At 44.2% G+C, this 19297-nt stretch overlaps 1 protein-coding gene across 1 annotated transcript in view; it reads right to left on the bottom strand.

Annotated features, from left to right (window-relative positions):
- Positions 1-19297, bottom strand: part of LOC108893554 (neuronal acetylcholine receptor subunit alpha-7) — a 31676-nt gene that overhangs the window by 9000 nt on the left and 3379 nt on the right. The window contains exons 4-8 of the mRNA XM_018691678.2: positions 15843-15982; positions 11134-11178; positions 5316-5425; positions 3195-3274; positions 1816-1983 (exon numbers count right to left, since the gene is read on the bottom strand). Of these exons, the coding sequence (XP_018547194.1) occupies positions 1816-1983; positions 3195-3274; positions 5316-5425; positions 11134-11178; positions 15843-15982 (543 nt within the window). The remainder of the gene's footprint in view (positions 1-1815; positions 1984-3194; positions 3275-5315; positions 5426-11133; positions 11179-15842; positions 15983-19297) is intronic.

The following is a 19297-nucleotide window of genomic DNA, read 5'->3' on the forward strand; positions in this document are numbered from 1 at the left end:
ATGCTGCTGAGATTTTCAATTAAGTTCCCTGTGAACGGCCCATTGGCTGAACAGCGTCTCTGGAGGAGGCTCGCTCTCATCCTCCGCTCTCTCTCTTTCCATTTCATACTTTCTTTCATCAGCTGGTACAAAGAGAGGAGCCCGGGCTCCCCTGAGACCGGGGACGATCCTGAACTCATCATTAGTCTCCAGCAGCAGCTCTGTGGTGCAGGAGAGCGTCTGTCCTGTAACGAACGGCTGATCTGAGCACAGCTTTAAGATCTGCAGTCTCTGCTCCAGACCACCACAAGATCCACAAATACAGATTACAGCCGGGGTCAGGTGATGTTTAACCTGCTCAGGTCAGACCAGGAAGCAGCCCTCATGTTACGTTTGAAGGTCTGAAAACTACCCGGGGACGCTGCACGGCTCTTGTGCTGGTCCTCACACCTTCACGTGCACCTGCAGATCTCTACGACAGAATCTGAAGCTCTGCACTCTGTCGCCACGACACCTGCATGTGGCTTCCTGTTCACGACCAGCCCATTTATCTGTGGTACACCTGGGCCAGTTCCTAATCACACCAACAACCAGGCAGCCAGCTGACGTTTTACAAGAGGTCAGCACTCTGAGAATAAGACTAAATACTGGAATCAGGTCGACAGGACACCTGTGCTCCACTGTGTTCTTTAGCTCCAGTCGCTGAGAAGTGGCCCATTGATCTGTCGTCATCTCACCTCAAACATTTCTGTGAATCAGATGCAGCACTGCGCTGTGAGTGAAACAGAATCCCTCTTTAGATGTAAACTCTTAACTCTGCTGTCTCTCTTGGTCAAACCTGCTCTTTAATCAGCAGCTGTGGAACATGCAGAGCTTTGAGTAAGTGATTTTGATTCTTCTTAATGAGGATAAAGATGCAGGATGATGACGTGTGAATCTGCAGAGCTCGTCATGTGATCCTGTGAGGGCACACTTAGGCACGAACTTTGAAATGTGCAGCAGATGTGTGCGTGTTTAGACAACGCTATGACTTCATTAAACCAGGACAGTGTGTGTGTGTGTGTGTGTGTGTGTGTGTGTGTGGTCTGCTCAGGAGGCCACAGGTCTCTGCCTCCCAGCGTTTGTTCTGAGCGCTAGCTGAAGTCTGTCGATATAAATGTCACTCATTGGTCACGCTTTGTTGCGTGATCTGGCATTTATGAGTGGTCGTCGGTGTAACTGTGCCCCGCTGGCGGCGGCGGCGGCGGCTCTTCCGTCAGCCTTCAGGTGGGCTGCAGGCTCGCCGCGCTCTGCAGCAGCAGGAGGTTTAATTACCAGCAGATAATGCTGGATGGGAGCTGATTCAAAAACCCTCTGCTGCTCCTCTCAGCAGACAGACGGGGCTCGGCTGCTCCCAGGTTTTAACAGCTGAGTCCGCGGGCCGCCGTTTGTTCCGCTTCGTACTGTCGCCGTCGGGGAGAAAACTCCTGAATGTAAACTTTTCAGGAACTAATTAAAACTTGTTTATTTTGCCGTGAACCTGCTCTGTCGTCTCAGTCGGAGATCTCACCATGAAATGAGCTTCTCCTCTTATTCCCCCTCTAAGACTTTCCTGTGAGTTTCTCCTTCTCCACCTGCTGCCAAACAGGTGAGAGCAGATCCATTAGTTAGACTGAGGAGAGATGTATACATTTGGTTTTATTGTAAAATACCCTGATGAGACCCTAATGCTCCATCACACGTTCTCCTGCACTGACGCTTGACTTTCAAAAATCATATCTCAAATCAAATCGCAACATCTGTCAGAAAAATCTCAATTAAGATATTTTCCCAAGATCGTTCGTGACGAGCTCTCACCCACGAGGTCCCACTCTCCGTTGGCGATGTATCCGGTGATGTCGGCCTCGATCATCTGCAGGTCCAGAGACCAGCCGCCGTACGTCCAGGAGCCGAACTTCAGGTCGCAGCGCTGCACGTCGAACGGAAACCAGCGGACGTCGATGTAACAGGTGCTCTTAAATATTCCTGGAATAAAGACAGAGAGGAAGACAGGAAAAAAGAGCAAACACAGGCTGTGTGGAGGAGATAGAGAAATACAGATTGGAGCAGTGAAGGGTGAAATTCACAAGAGGATAAAATTAACTCAGAATAAGATGCATGAGCTGAAAATAAGTTTGTGTTTGATTGTTATCAAATAAAGAAAAAAACCTGCAAAAAAAAAACTGAATAAAGTGAAATGTGGATAGAATGAAAAGAAAAACATCTAATTTATGAAAAAGATAAGAACCATGAAGCAGAAAGAAAATAAATCTAAAGACTTTGAGCAGGATTCAGAAATAAGAACAGGAAAATTAGTTTGTCTGGACACGAGCAGAGGAACTAAACAGGAAAGGTTTGTTTGTTTCAGATAAACCAGAAAAGGAGTCTGGTGGCCCTCAGGGGAAACCATCGCTCGGTTTCCATTAACTCTGTGTGAATCAGCTGGGAAATCCAATCTGATCCCAAACCAGCCAGCACCTGCCTCCACCTTCCCCCACCCACAAAAAAAATGAAAGTTTAATGATCCCTGAAGAGAAATCAGGAGGCGGCTGCAGAGCAAAGTTAAAAGAAGAGAGAAGAAACGAACTTCAGATTTTAAAAAATCTAATATTAAGAATAAAGCTGACGGCACCACAAGATCCAGATCCAGATTTTCTCTGTCACTGCTGCTCGCCGTCCCTCCCAGCGACACCCCCAACTCTCTCTAATCAATGTCAGCTGTCAGTAGTAACAGAGCTGTTACCACTTTTACTGGTTATTGATTTCTGATCAGCTCTTCCTGACGTACGATTGCTCGGCTAGAAATTGACGTTGAGTCTGCGTTTACCTCGTTTTGTTTCCTCGTGTTAAAGCAGCAAGAAACGATCTGATCTTCAGTTTGTGTCCAAACAAAACAGAAAATAAAATAAGAACAAAGAAACGTCAGAGCGAACAAAGTCTCAGGGTTGAACTGTGTCGTTTCCATGAGCAGCCTGGTGGACAGTCCTGAGTCTCAGGTCGTCAATCAGGATCATAAAGTCCTCCTGACCTCTTCCTGTTGACCCTGCGACCTCATGATGACCCCCCCACCCTCCACTAAGACCTCCATAAACCTGCACTCAGTGCCTGTGTGGTCTTTAATCTCCAGATGTCTGTGATTATGCTGGAAGATGCTCAGACACAGGTGTATTCAGCAGTGGGAGGGGCCTGTGTGTTACCTGGTGGCAGGTACTGACAGTAGCCGGTGGAGTTGACCAGGATGTTGGTGTGGAAGGAGGCATCGAACCTTTCATCAGCACTGCAGAGACAAACACATACACATTTCATTTTACCTTCACAGCTGCCATAGATCTGGCGACAGTGAACGCACCGTCATGTTCAAGAAACACCAGCAGTCTGAACCGCTGATCCAAGACAGAACGGATCCACGCTTTCCTGTTGTTCAACCATCTGAATGTCCCAGCAGGACTCGAGACTCCTCCGTGGAGCAACGTTTTTCCAACTTTCTATCAGGAAAATCTCAGTAGAGCCGCAGCTCAACAGTTTCCCTGAATGGCTGCACTTTTCTGAGTACATCTGCTTTCCAAAAATGTCCTGACATTTCAAACATGTCAGTGTCCTAACTTTCCAAAACTGTCCTCACTTCACAAACATGTCTCACTCTCCAAACAAATCCTCAATTTTACATCTAAGTCCAGATCTTTCAATATGTCCTCATGTTACTGTGGATGTCCTCGCTTCTAAAAACGTCCTCACAGAGATAACACACGTACATCATCACTCCCCAATGAAAACCTTACAGCTGTTAAAGGTGAAGAAAAACATCCTGTCAATCATAATGTTGTCTTTATGAGTCTGCAGAAGAATCATCATGCAGTTCACATCAGGACTACAGAGTGTGGTCAGCCTACAGACTAAACTCACAACAATGCACACACACAACAACGTGTCAATGCCACACATTTAAAATTCACCAGTTTGATGTCGTCTCAGTATAAATATCTGATTTCCTCCGGCAAAAAAAAAAACAAAAAACAAAACAGATTTGTGTTCAAACAGACGGCGGCAGGTAGTTATTCACCTGCCTGCTTCATTACTAAACCATAAACGTGATGTTCATCATCACGAAGGCAGCCCGTTAACCTGCAACACATCTGGTCGAGTCAACAAAAAGTTTTTAATATTTCAAGACAAGAGCCGAAGAGTTTCCTCTTTTTCCAGAGAGCAGATTGTGTCTGGATTCTCGCTGCTTTACAGGTGATAAACGTGTGGTGGTGTCAGGTAACGAATACGACCCTGAGTAGATGTACACACTGTCGTCGGTGGAAGTGAAACTAGAATAAGTTTGCTGTAAAAGTTGTCCCTGTGCCCCCCCCCCTTCCTCTCATTAAAACCAGCCAGGTCAATATTCCCTCTGACATCCTGCCTTCTTCCCACTGGGATCAACTTTGCTCCTGAACGCAGCTCGGTTAATGAGGTGAGACGCATCTTCAGCATCCAGCAGAGTCTCCTGCAGCCAGCAGCTCTGACGTGTGTGAGGTGGAGAGAATCTCTACCTTCAGCTCAGATAACGGGAGGGAATTAGCTGAATTAGCTTGTTTACCGAATCAGAACCGGGGGGGAGGGGCAGGGGGGGAGGACTGAGTGAGACGTCTTCGGCGTCGTTGGACCTGAACTAAAACATCCTCAGTTCACCTGGAGACAAACTGATTTCAATCTTATTGATTTCTGTTGTTCGCTCTCTGACATTTAACGTTTGAAGAGAAAACTCATCGACCGTTTCTCTGAACTACACTTTACAAGTCAGGAGGCTTAAAGATCCAGTGTGTAACATGCACAGAGATCGATGAGCAGAACTGGAACATTATATATAAACTTTCTTAGTGTGACACCACATAAAACTAATCAATGTTACATTTCCATTCAGTTAGAATGAAGAATTCATATCTACTAATCAGTTCACCTCTATCCTCAGAATCACGGAGAGTTTGAACGTCTCCAGGTCCAAGTTCATCGGCTTGTGAAGATCATGTGATACTTATCAAAAGCTCCAGAACAAGTGAGGCCACATTCAGACTGACAGCAGCCCTGTCATTCATCTGACAGGAGCCAGCACAGAGGCAAACCCAGGCTCGGTTTTTGCTGCAGTGTAACGTACCGTCATCCAACCCAACCTGAGCACGGCTACACCAACAAACTGCACAGTGACACTGCAAAAATGCATGAAGCAAATCCAAGTTCAACAATCCCAAAATTCAGATACGAAGCAGAGCATTCAGTTTCAGTGACACACACACACACACACACACACACAGCTCTGGTTCAGTGAGGTTGTGTACCTGTTGTACAGGAGGATGTCGGGCCTCCAGATCTGGTTGTCGGGGAACCTGACGTTGGTCACACCTGGATAGTCTGACGTGTTCCACTGCAGGTAGAAATCTGTCCAGTACTGCAGACACACACACACACACACACACACACACACACACACACAGATATTAATACAAATGAACACACCAACACTGAACTGAACCTCTGGAAGCTACAGCCACAATCTGTAGACTCTGAATGATACGAGCAGCTCTCCTGCTGAGTCATACACACACTGGAGAATCCACAGTCACTCATTCAATATTCAATATTCAGATTCGACCTTTGGCTCAAAGGTAAAAAATCAAACTTGGCTTTCTTTGGCAGAACCAGTCTCAGGTTCTCTGCAGCTTTTGAAAACTGCAAACTGGCCTCCAGCTGGATTGGATCCCCCTGGTGTTTTTAAAGCCTTATTATCTAATGTTCATCTTTATGAGTAGAGCTCTGTTGATTGTGGTTATTTGTGTTGTTTTGTTTGTTCGGGTTGTGTGTCAGAATAACTGATGAAACAAAGTTTAATATCAATAATGAGACTGTTTTCCACACAGTAAGGTGTCTATCTTTGGGAAACCTACACTGGGAACTAAGACAGGATACAAAACACGTCTTGATAAACAATGTGAGAGCAGTAAAATCACACAGAAGCTTGTTTCTCATCTGAAACCAGCTGAGGAGCAGCAGCTTGTCCACTGTTCGGCCTCTGTGTTACCGCTGCTGAAATCTAGATTAAACTGATGAATCTTATGTAACAGCCATTGTTCTCCCTGTGTGTTTATACAAAGCTGGGAGAGAGAGAGAGGAGTGTGCTGCCAAGAGACATCAGCGCCGTGTTGATGTCTCATTTGCATACACAGCTCTTCTGGCCGGCTCGGTCCTCATTACATTTCAGAGCCTCTCTGAGCTCTTTGGTCTGCGCTGATGATTTGAGGCTGTGATGGCTGAAGGTCGCACACATCTTTCTCAGTCTTGTTTACTTTCTGTCACTGGGCTGAAATGTTTTTCCCAGAGGAATCTGTTGGAAGCACAGCTGTCGCAGCGGCTGCAGAGATACACCCTGACGTTCACCAGCGTGAGGACGAGTGGGCTACAAACCTCTAAGAAATGTTTTGTTTTGAGTTTCTCAGAACGTACAAAAGAAATTTATGAATAAATTTCAATTTAAAACATGAACCATAAAATGATTTTTTAATTAGCGTCATGCTAAATTCAGTAGCGTCACTTTTATCTGTCACTAGCTCACCATGAAGCACTGTTTTATATGCAGACTAAAAAATTCTGTTTTCACCCAATGAAAAGTGATGGTGTTGCTTTCAAGTGCCACATGAAAACATCTTTGTCAGACATTAAAGTTGATGAGCCACAGTTACCTGGATGTATAAAGGAACATAAAACAGACAACTGTTATGAAATTAATTCATGAAAAACTGAGTAACAATGAGTCAAGTACCCTTTGGGTCTTGCAGCATGTGTATAACAACCTGTACTTTTACTGTTGTACAATGTTGTAAGTTTGGTGACGCTAAAGTAATTTGTCCGTTCTGTACATCATTAATAGGCTAACATTAGCTTTTTACTTCTGGCGATTGTATTCAGGCTTCAAAAAATTTTATTTAAGTTTATTTGAGAAAATTATGTTGCTGAACAAAATGTGTTATAAACTTTTGTTTGTCACACAGTTTATTTTCTGTAATAACCTAAAAGCCAATGGAAAAAATTCATTTGAATTTTTTGTGGATGATGCTAATTTCCGGGTTGGAAATACGTCATCCCTGCAGCGCCTGGGTTTCACTGTGATGACGTAGTTAACTGAGCTGGCTAACACCGGACAGTTTTCTGCAAAAGTGGCTGAAAAATTAAACAAATCAAATAAATACAGTGTACTTAGGTGTTTACAATATAAATGTAATCGAAAAAACAACATATTATATTTGACCGTTTACGCATCGACATCAGGACGTCGTAATAGCTACGTTGTTAGCAAGCTAACGCCAAACGGCTAATTAGTGAGCTACTTAAGAATTAATTACCTGACTTTTCTGGAGATGTGGCGTCTTCGCGTCTTGCTGGCTATGTTGGTAACTGTTGTTCGCCTTTTTTTAAGGCAGGATATAGAGTTTATTCCGATAAATAATTAAAAAAAACTGTGGCCAAATAGAGCCACGAACTTCCGCAGCGTTGGACCCCGAGTCGCGTCACGACATTACCGTATATCTCACAGTACATGCGCAAGATGGGGAAAAAGGAAATGACCACCGTCACAGCATTACCGTACATAACACAATATATGCGCAAGAGGGAAAAAATAAGGAAACGACCAAACCGGAACCAGGAACAACAACCAAACAAAGCGAACTCAGTGTCGTTTGAGAGGCCTCATTAAGAAATATGTTCCCCAATTTCTGTTTGTGTACAGATTGAACAGAATGATAAAAACATGTTAAATTGTAGATTTTCTAAGGTATTTTTGAACTTTTCATTATTATTATTAGTGATTTAGATGTTAACTTTACATTAAAACAATTCTACTTTGTGTCCTGTAACGTGCTGATTAAATCATAGTTCTACAGTTTATACTTTTATCATTGATTTCATTTAAGTTAAACACCAGAACCAACAGAAACAGACTTTAGTCGTTAAATTACATCCAGTTAAAACAGTAATATCCTGGAATAACCTGAGAGCACAAACAAGAAAAATCAGAAGCAAGATGAGAAACTGGTTTCACATGAAGTGTGAATGAGTATTTTTAATGAGCAGGAGAAGATGTTCTCTCTTTCCTCAGGTGTGAAAAGGTTCAAAGGCTCAAAGACTCAGAGCAGAACGAGACCAAAAGAAACCTGCTAACTATAAAGGAAATAAGTCCCACTGACGCAACAAAGGTTCAGGGTTTAATAAGGATGAAAAATGCACAAAGAAAGTTCAGATATCCCAGTGGTTCACAAACTGGTCCATCCTCAGCAGTGGTACAGCGTCATCATCAGATTTATTTTGGGTTTGATAGTGTCGTTTTTAATCGGATTATCCACTGACAGAGTTAGTGGTTATACTTGGATCTCCGTGGGAACTTTAATTCTTCCTTTTCAACAAAACTAAAACATGTAAAGATCCAGAGACACTGTACAGACGGACCGACAGCAAACTGAAGATTTAGCTTCCTAAGAGAAAAAAATGGTTTTTCTTGAGGTTGACGCTGAGGCGAAAGGTCACATGGTCATTTCAAATCAAAGGGTGCTACAAGAAAATTCAACAGCCCATCAAAAGACTTCATCCAGCCGCAGAACAAACTGTTTTTTTGGTTGAATTTTGTTTGACTTTTTCTGGGTTTTAACCTGCTGGGAACTCTGAAAGGAAACTCTGATAATGCTGCATCAATGTGTATTTGACTCTGCTCCTCACCAGGACTGTTTATGTAACTGGTTTTGGGCCAGACAATTAATCATTTAATTTAAAAAAATAATTGGCAGATTAATTGGCAGCCATAGCTGCGAAACTAATGCCACTCAGCCTCATCTGTACGCTACGTTTAGTGCTAATTATCACATGCTAGCATGCTAAAGTAAGATGGTGAACATGGTAAACATGTTAGCATTGTGATTTGATATTTGTGCAGTTTATGTGTTTATGCCTGTGTTTTGTGCTCAGTAATGTGTCTGGATGCTAACAGCTTGTACATAAAAAGAACACCTGACAAAATTATTGAAACACTAGAAGATACAAGCTCTTTATGAGCCCCTGAAGGAGAAATCTGCTCTGAAATGTCCACACCGAGGTTGTTTTTGTTCTGAGAGTGAGTTCAACTTTACTAGTTTGCCAGAAGAAAAACTTCCAAAAGCTGCAGCTACACTCTGACATTCAAAAACCCACACAGCTCCTGGTGCTGAAATGTTTCCTCTTGCTTACAGACATTCATCCCCTTCACAAAAAAAACACAATGACTCCAGCAGCAGAGGAGGAGGAGGAGGAGGAGGAGGAAGAGGACGCCAAATTAAATTAAGCTAAAAGACTAGTTGGTCCTGGGAGGGTGCTGCAGAGAGGAAATGCCGAGCCTCCAGGGACGAACCAACCTTTCCATCCGAGAGGAGCAGATTAGGCCGGATTAGTGCATCACCACTTTACAAACACACATTCCACAGAACCTGATACGAAACCTAATTAAATTTAGACAGCTGCATGAAATGGGTTTAGGAAGCTCTCTTAATGAATTCCTGCGCTCTCCATTAGCTCTGACATTCACACCAGAGTCAGTCCCGGCCTGGACAAAAGGCAAAGAGAGCGAGGGAGAGGAGGCAGCGGCTCACAGAGCGAGATGAAGTTAAAGCAAATAAAGAAGAAGAAGAAGAAGCAGGAGTTGATATCAGGAAGGTGGAAAGCATCAAAGCGCAGGAGGTGTCTGACAGATCGAGTGGGAGAGCAGCAGATGGAGTATTTGTGGAAACAGAGAAGTTGGCGCTCTGCTCGCTGCCTGCCTGGATGGAGTTTTTCCCTCCATCACGGCAAACTTATCTGGGTCAAACACCAGAGCCGGAGCCGAGCGATTCCTCCGGAGCCTCTCTGGGAGCCGAGCTGAAGGAAGGCTGGGATGAAGCGGCTGCAGGCTCCCATGTATTATCAGTGTTTACTCGGCTCCTTCCCTCCTGCAGGAGTCGGTTTACACATCGTCCCCGGTGGCTTCACTGGCACAAACAGACCCATCTGTAACGGTTGGAAGTGACTCGGGTTCATTTTGACTCTGGGCCTCAGGGTTCAGGAGGGAAGTGTGACAGCAGAGGGAGGTTTTCACCCACTGATGAGACATTTACCTCATCATCCATTTAAACTAAACCAGTGCTCAAACATGATAAAGGGATATTACAGCATTTTGGTGCTGTAGCAGTCGGCAGCTGGTTAGCTTAGCTTAGCATAAAGGCTGGAAACGGGGGAACAGTCCAAAGGGAACTAAATCCACCTGCCAGCTCCTCTAAAGCTCAGATTAACACGTGGAACGGAACGATAGCCAATCAGAAAGCAGCTGACTGAAGACGGAGGAGAACAAACAAGAGGCGGCGGCGGCGGCCATGTTTGTTTCCTCTAACGTCGTCAGATGTGGAGCTGTGAGAGTCCAGATTCTGGTTGTTGGTGGTGAATCTGTTAGTGTGTGGTGTGGCTGTGTTGCTTTTCTCTCTGCACATCTCACACTATAAGAACACAGCGGTGAACTCTGACGTTATTTTTAAAAAGATTTTTAAAATCTTTGTGTGTCAGACTTTAAGTTGCTCTGATTTAGCTTCTTAAGCTCCTTCTGTACTTCCTGTTTGAGGTGGGAATGTTGTGCCGTTATCCCGCCTCTCGGTTCTGTATAAATATTGGGGCGTTGTTGTTCCACCTTTAACTCAGCAGAGGTCGTCACAGAGCCTGACCATAACCAACCAACACTGAGGCTGCTGTGTCACACATCCTCTGATGCTTCGTGTTTTCATCAATCAGGGTCTTTTCATACAAAGAACACAACACGTTGTTTTTTAAAACTAAAGCTGTAGAGCAGCAGTTCCACCTACACAACATTACAGAAGAGTTTTTAGAAACATCAAACTCTAACAGTGGCTCCTCCAGTGAAACCTCACCGTGTTCAGGAAACAAGGCTTTTGGGAAACGTACCATAACTCTGTGACATAGTTTAATAAGTTCCACTAAGAGTTTCTCTGTGAGCTGAAATAACGAGAGTTCAGGACAAAGAACCTCATTCAACAGAGTCAATAAAGGGACAGAGGAGCTCTTTCTCTGGGTCTGTTTACTGAGAATAAGACTCACCAGCTGCAGCCAGATGTTGGTCGTCAGGACTTGGTTCTTCTCATCCTAAAAAGAAACATAAAACAGTCAGTGTGTGTGTTTGAGTGTCTGCAGTCTGTCCACTCTCCACTGCTTCTCTCAGCCCTTTAAATGAATCTTAAAGATGGCGGCGAGCCAGCAGAGGAGGAGGAGAGCGGGGATGAATATGAATAACGTCAGTTTGATGAATGTCCGGCCTGTTAATCCATTCTCAGGTAGCCGAGCGTACGCAGAGAATTAAAGGACGGTGGTTTGTAGGCGAGCAGACACAAAGAGATAAACAACGCAGAGCTTTAATAGATGACTGACCTTCACTCAGCTCACCTGTGCTGTGACCTGCTGCTCCTCAACACTGTGCTTTAATTCATCTGCTCTTTGTTTATTAAATGTCTTTGCATTTAGCTGATGAATCCAGTGTTCACTCTACTTTACTGGTTTGGTCTCCACCAGCTCCTGAGAAACATATCTGACTCTTAAAATGCTGAATGCTGCTTCTCCTGAGTCCTCTACCTGTTCTTGGCTCAGGTAGAGAAGTTGGTGAAACATGAGGTCTGTGTGAAGCTTCCTCACATTAACACATAAAACAAACAGAAATGTCACCAGCTGTTTATCTCCATCAGCTGAGGGAGAATACAGTGGGTGAAGCAGGGTACACACAGAAGATAATCAGGCCAATGTTCAGCTTGAATCCTCCTGATCCAAGTCATCAGGTCTGATTATCTGACGGTTCAGATTGTCCTGTGGTGTGAGGTGTGTTCAGACTGATGTTACCCTGCCTGATCTGAAGACGATCAGAGCCGATAAATGTTAAACAGGTTCAATATTCACGATCAGAAATCCTGTTGTGTTGGGGGGAACGCCGAGGAGAGCCGAGCACGCTGTCTGTGGATCGAACGATCCAATCAGGAAGCAGCTGACTGAAGACAGAAGAGAACAAACAAGAGACGTCGTCGTCGGCCATGTTTGTTTCCTCAGATGTGGAGCTGTGAGAGTCCAGACTCTGGTTGTTGGCGGTGAATCTGCATCTGTTAAGATGTGTGTCAGGGTCTAGACTCTGCAGAGCTCAGGTGAACTCCAGGCATCTGTATTGTGTCCTCATCCTGACTGTGTCTGGATTAATGATATGTGTGTATTTTTCAGTCTTGGCCGTGATGTTTAGTGATTAGTTACCTGTTGGAAACCTTCACTGATGTATGATGCTCTCACACTGGATAAATGATATAATAAATAATTTCACAGCAGAGGAATCGACTGAATGTAGGAATGTTTCATCTTTGTCACAGAGTGTTGATTACAAAGCTTCACGTCGGAGGCTGGTGAAACATCAGCAGCATCAGTGGAGGGAGGAAACCAACTCTACTCCACCTCCACCTCCACCTCCACCTCCACCACACCTGGGAGTCTCAGCCCGGACCAACCGGCCAGAAAGAAAACCTACTGGTCTGGATCTAAAGCTCAGGAGCAACAAGGCAAAACAGCAGCAGCTGTGAAACTGTGATCCCACCACATGGAGCTGAGAGCCGCCCTCCACCCAACCAACCGACAGGCTCCTGTCAGACCAGAAAAATCACCGTTTATGAGATGGCAGAGATAATTGTGTAGTGCCTGCTCCGTAGGTTATTAACCTACAGCAGTGACTGTGCAGCAGGACTGGTCTGAGACCTTTCTATCAACTTTGGGTCCATTAGAAACCACTGCAACTCAAAACGCCTGAAGCGTACAGTCTGACTGACATGTGACACCCTCTATAAACCTTAATCATCACTGCAGCGTCTGAGTTTACACTCATCTTAAGTTTTAAGATCGTAACACGTCCCTGTTGTTACATAAGACTGTGTTTGTTACCTGCTGTGCCGGGACGTCCCTGCTCAGTCCTGATGTTTTCATATGTGGGAACTCATTTGGAGTTAAGGAGTAAATTGAGTTTGGAGACAGCTCCCCTGAGTGAGAGCTTTCCCACAGCATTCATAAAGACTCCATTAACAAAGTCTGCAGCTACGACGCTGACGCAGGCTTACATAAGTCAGAAGCTGCCTTTGAATGCACCGTGGGGAGCTGTGAGACGGAGGGGGGAGGGGGAGGAGGCTCTGTGTCAAACTAAAGAACAAGATTCACCTGAGATCAGAAAGGAAAACAGCCTGAGAGAGAAGCGAACGCTGCCTCCGTCCTCTGCTGACTCTGAATCTGTGTCATTATCAGACGTTAATAAATGATGAACCAGGAGGCTCAGTGATGGAGGACGACTCACAGGATGGATGAGGACTCTCAGCTCCTCAGAGACACTGAAAGATGAAGTCTTTTCACAACTGACCCAAACTGACGATTTAATGATGAGACTGTGATGAATAAGAAAACCAGGCGGTAAAACTGATGAGACCAGACGACACGAGGATTAAGAACGATGATATGATACGACTGAAACCCACAGAGAGCTTCAGTTTAACAGTCCGAGGCACAGGGAGCGAGTGGATTCAGGACGAGTCCAAATCCACTTTTACTTGTTTCGAAAAAAGGTCCCAAACATACTGCTGATCCAGGTCTCAGAAAGTGGGAAACACTTGATGTAGAAATAGATTAACGCAGAATATGATGCTAAAAATGATGAGTAATGATGAAACACTGAATGACAACTCAATCCTGAGCAACTTAGTTGATGATGATTATTATTCTGTCCTTTGTTACCTTGATGACATTAACCTCTGTGCTCAGAAATAACTAAACGAAGCAGGAAAGAAGGAATAACGTCACTGAAAGAACGAGGAGTGACGATGAAACCAGGTCCTGGAAAGTTTGTAAAAGCTGAACTCAGCCACGTTCAGGCTGAGTCACTGATATCGATCGAGCCCCCACAGAATATGATTATTTTGTTCTGTGGAGCAGCGAGAGAATCTTTAATTACCTCTAACGAATCAGTGTGTTGTTGTGGGGAGTGATGCTGTTTTCTCTCTGAGCTGTTACACTGAAGCTCCTCTCATTTTGTCGGAGCTGTTTGAGGACATTTAAAGTGAAATCTCTCGACTAGAGGCTGAACAGCACAGACTGCACAGACAGCCTGATAGCAGGGAGGAAAATCTGGATGACAACAAGTTAGTTCCTCCAGCAGAGCCACTGTCAAACAGCATGCAGAGAGAGGCAGAGGTGAAGGAAGAGGTAACCTGTGACCTCAGAAACGAGATGAGATGAGAGATGATGTGACTGATTCAAGATGAAACGAGATCCAAGACACGTTTTCTGTCCAAATGTGGCACGAACTTTAAATTTTAAACTTTAAATTCAGCAAAACAAAATCTGACTGAATTAGTGTTTCCATCCAGTCCTGCTGTGTGAATATCAGATGGAACGATTCTCCAATCCACAGCTTCGTTCAGACCTCTCAGAACTAAAGGGATGATGTATTTCTGAAGTTAGCATCAGCCTGGTTCCCTCCACAAAAAGCCACAGATGAACAGATGTTTGAAGTAAGAAGCTAATGTTAGGCTATAAACCAACTACACCACGGTCACATGACGTCAACGTCTCCACCACTAAGCTTCCAACTGGTCATTTCATTTAGCTCTGAGCTCTTCTACAAAAGCCTTTCTTCTTAGAAAGTTAGTGAGAGTTTGAAAGAGCGTGAGTAGAAACACAACGAGGCTGTAAAGGTGGACTGGTGAGTAGATGGGTTTTCATGTTAACGTCCCCGACAACCTCTGTAGTCTCATTGTTGTTCGGTTTAGTGAAGCCAGATATCATCATTTTATTGTCACCTCTGACTCCATCAGTTTTCTGGGTTGGTGTGTTGCTATCCTAAAATTCCCTGAGGGGACAGAACACACACACACACACACACACACACACACACACACAGAGGGTAAACAGCGTGTTGTCAGTCTCTATAAACAAGAACCAAAACAAGACCCTGACACAGAGTGAAAACTGCTGCACCCAGGACTCTGACCTGTCTAATGATGGGCTGTGTGTGTGTGTGTGTGTGTGTGTGTGTGTGTGGTCACACGCTGTGTGTGTGAAGATGAGGGTTGTCTCCTGCTGTCAGTCCCTGGCAGGAGGCAGAGTGAGTGTTTTGTGGGTGTGAGATGTGTGCGAGTTACAAATGAGCGACTTGTGTTTGTTTAGTTCACGTTGTGCATCTTGATGTGTGTGTGTTTATGTCTGACTACACAGCGGTGGAGTTCATCACTGAGGTCGGTAATGAGCGTCGATCCTGCAGCGTCTGATCAGAGAAACGATCCTGAGCAGTCTGCAGACGCTCGACATTGGCTGCAGAGATTCAGGATCGACTGCAGCTAATTTAACAACTGTTCACTTGATTTTTAAAAACCAGAACAGTGAAGGTCAGATATCGTCTGGTTTCAGCTCCTTAAATGAGACAATAAATCTTTGGGCGTCTGGTCTCAGGCACTCGCCACATTTCAGAAACGTAACATTAGTTTCAACCTTCACCTCTGTAGCTCCTCATCATCTCCAGGCTTCTCTCTCTGTCACTGTTGCTGGTGAAGCTGCATTGTGGGTAGATATCTTTGACTCTGCTGCATCGACAGATCCTGGTTTGTGTTTTTTTTTTTCATTCACTCCAGAAATCATCATGACTCCACCAGCAGCAGGAAACTCTTTGAATCATTTCCCTAATCAAATCAAATGTAGATTAAACACTCCGCGACGTGCACTGCTTGTGTGTGAGTGTGTGTTCTCACCACGTCCATGATCTGCAGCAGGCTGAAGCTGAAGTGGACGGTGAGGCTGTGGGAGTCGTTGTTGACCGGTCGCTCTAACGGGTTGTAGTTCCTCATCAGCTCCTTGTAGAGACGTCGCTGATACGCACCCTGCAGAGAGCCTGCACACCAACACAGAACAGCTTCTATTAGATTCTATTTTCAGCCTGAACTCGGCTAAATACCAAAACCATGGTTGGTGTTCGGTGAACGTGCCTCGTCTCTCTTCTGCTTCACAGTGAGAAACGTTGTTGTTTGTAATGTCAGCGAGTCTCTGGATATAAACTGTGAACTCTCTCTGCTGCTCCAGCTTCAGTCATAGACTCTGTGACAGAGACACATTTAATGAGAAAATCTCGTTCATGGAGTCATGAAGAAAAGGTCTAGGCTCCATTAATGAGGGATTTGAAGATGGGACAGTTTTCTTAGTGTGTTTCCAACAATAACTGAAGGAAGCAGGAACAAACAGAGGAGTGAAGGTGCGTTTGGACGACACTGCACTGATAATAAATAACAATAAAACCTTGGTGTCAGATGGACGTGCGGTACATCATACATCACCAGTGAACCAGCGCACAAACGCTCTGCCTTGTGTGTATGTTAGATTATTATTTCATGCTGGAAGCCTCTGGCCTCTATCCTTTGTTGGACATGTGAGATCTGGAACTCGACGATCAAAGATTTCTCTCATGATTGTCACCTTTCATCTCAGACGGCCCAGAGTCACACAGGGCCTCAAAAGGCTTCACGGACACCGGTTACATCAGCCTCAGCGGGGATGACGGCTCGTCAGGATGATTGACAGGAGCTGGGCGAGGCCCCGGCTGACTGAGGGGGGAGGAGGGGGAGAGTAACGACAGCCCTCAACTTGTCAGTCCTGTCCCCGTGTTCAGGGTCACTGTCAGGACGTTTGAAATACTGAGGACATGAATTCATGTCCCCTTTTAGTGTCGCTCTACACGTTGATCCGCTGGTTTCATGTGAGCACTCAGGTGTTTTTGTAGAAGAAAAACAGTTTTAGGAATTAGATTTTTATTTAGATTTTTGTGTTTTGCCAGAACAAGCCAGATCCAATGTCCCGGTGCCAGACACCACAGGAAACCCCCAGAGGTCTTGACGGGTCAGAGCTGTTTTGGCAGCACGAGGGCGACCTACACTGTGGCTGATCAGTTGATAACTAATCCTAAAACCTGAAAGGAAATTTCCTGAAAATGAAATTCCACAAGTTTTATTAATTAAATTTAATTACGTTTTTATTCAAATCTGTAACTTTTGTTTATTCAAAGGGAGTAGAATGATTCCTATATGAAATGCACAGGTTGAAACACTGTCAGATATGGAGCCTACAAAATATTAAAAACCAGTGAAGCTCTGAGCAAAGTCAGTTCACGTTGGTGACACAGAAAACCTTCTCAAACTGTCTGACTGAGTTTATCTGCTGTGTCCACATCTGTCTGACCATCCTCTGCAAACAGCAGCTTTGGTTTTGTCCCTGATTCCCTTTGTTAAACTGAAAACATTTTGCTCTGTGCAGCTGAGCGACGCAAAGCCGACGGTTGGTGAAAATAAAAGTTAAAATCTTGAGTTTAATCCTTTTAAAGGAGGTGATGTAAGAAGCACACTCCTTTAGTTTGGACTCTGATGTGTGAAGTGTCTGTTTGTTTGCTTCTTAGCAGAGGAGATAATAAGACGTCTGACTTTAAGCTTTAATATTCCTGAGTGTTCATAGTAAAATCTGACTATTTATAGAAAATATCAACACTGTGAAACAAAGCAGTCATGTCTGTTTAAAGTTGTATCATGTGCTTCTTTTTCTAAGAAAACACGTTGATTCAGAGCAAACAAGAATAATCTGCAGTCTGAAGCCTGCAGGACGGTGATCAGACTCCAGATGTCTACGTCCACAGACAGATACGACCTCAGGGCTGAAACACTTACAGCATATATCAGCTCTGAGCTTCACCTGACTGATGATCTGGGTTTTTATCTTAGATTTTGTTCCATCAGAGAAAGTTTGACTCAAATTGGAAAAAAGCCAAAAGATAACCCTTTAACAGAGTGAGGTTTGAATTCAACTTCCAGACACAAAACAGACAGCGGGGAACTACGCAGGCAAATCTAAAGATGAACTCTCACTCAGGGCTGTGTCCTGATTGGGTGATTAGAACAACAGGTGGGAGTTAATTAGTGTCAATCAGACACTAAAAACCAGAAAATGAGGGTGAACACAGGTAATGACCCGAATGAAACAATAACAAAGGTCTGAAATAAATTTCTTCCTTTAAGCCTGGATATAATGTTGCACCGAGTCTGTGTGTGTGAACCTTTCACACTCTCAGTTCTTAAACATTCATTGCTGTTATGTGCCTCCTTAAAATGCCTCATTATTTAGTTCACATTCTGCTTTTTTATTGCAAGGTGTGCTTTTGTGCATGCTCTGTAAAAACTGTTACACGGACAAACAAGATAATAGAACACAAAGGTTGTGTTGTGCTTTCAAAAACCACATTGTATTAGACAAAAAGGTGGATTTAGTCCCCCTGTTTCCAGTCTTTATGCTAAGCTAAGCTAACCAGCTGCTCATATTTAACAGACAGACATGACAGTGGTGTCAATCTTCTCGGCCAGAAAGAAAATGTTCTCTCCTTAACAGGAGCAGCTCGTCTAACAGCCGTCAGATGCTGCCTCCGAGGAAAACCCTCCAACTGCTGGACGCTCAGATGAACTCTGCTGTTCCAGTTAACGGATTTGAAGGGTAATTATGAGTGTTATGGGGTTTTGGAGCATGTTTGGTTGAGTAGCTCAGCCTCAGCTCCACCAGGCCTCATTCCCTAATTCTGGATATTCTGGCCTCAGTATCAGACACAGATGGTGGTGAGCAGTAAAACCAAAGCAGCAGGTTACAAAATGTCCCTCCAGACAGTAGGGACAGTGAGCAGCAACACACACAGTCACATCCAAAAAACCTCCAGCGCAAAGTCAACAAGTCATCCAAGAAAAAAGGCTCATGCTTCAAATCCTTGACATGACGACCAACACTTATCTGTACATGTAAAGAAAAACCTAGGTTTAGACCAGTTATAACGACTCTTCCCTGCACAGATCAGGTCGTCACTGTCTCACAGGTTGTACATAAATCTCTAGTTTAAACCAATTATCTAGGCCACTGATTTGGAAAAGAGATGAGACAGTTATTACCCCAAACTGTCCTGTGTTAGATTTACTGACGCAGAGTGACTTCCTGATCAATTCTGGCCTTCTGTACTCACTGTAGTCATGTACACAAGCAGGTTACAATGCAAAGGACAATTGTAATGGACACTGTGTCAGTCACATCCTGTAGATTTTCGCTTGTCTGTAAATTTGTCTGCGTAATGTAAGATTTAAAGGTGCTATATGTAAGTTTTTGCTATCTTGAAATGTTGATGCGTCCAGTC

This window comes from Lates calcarifer, linkage group LG10 (genome assembly GCF_001640805.2).
Source record: "Lates calcarifer isolate ASB-BC8 linkage group LG10, TLL_Latcal_v3, whole genome shotgun sequence".
NCBI lineage: Eukaryota > Metazoa > Chordata > Actinopteri > Centropomidae > Lates > Lates calcarifer.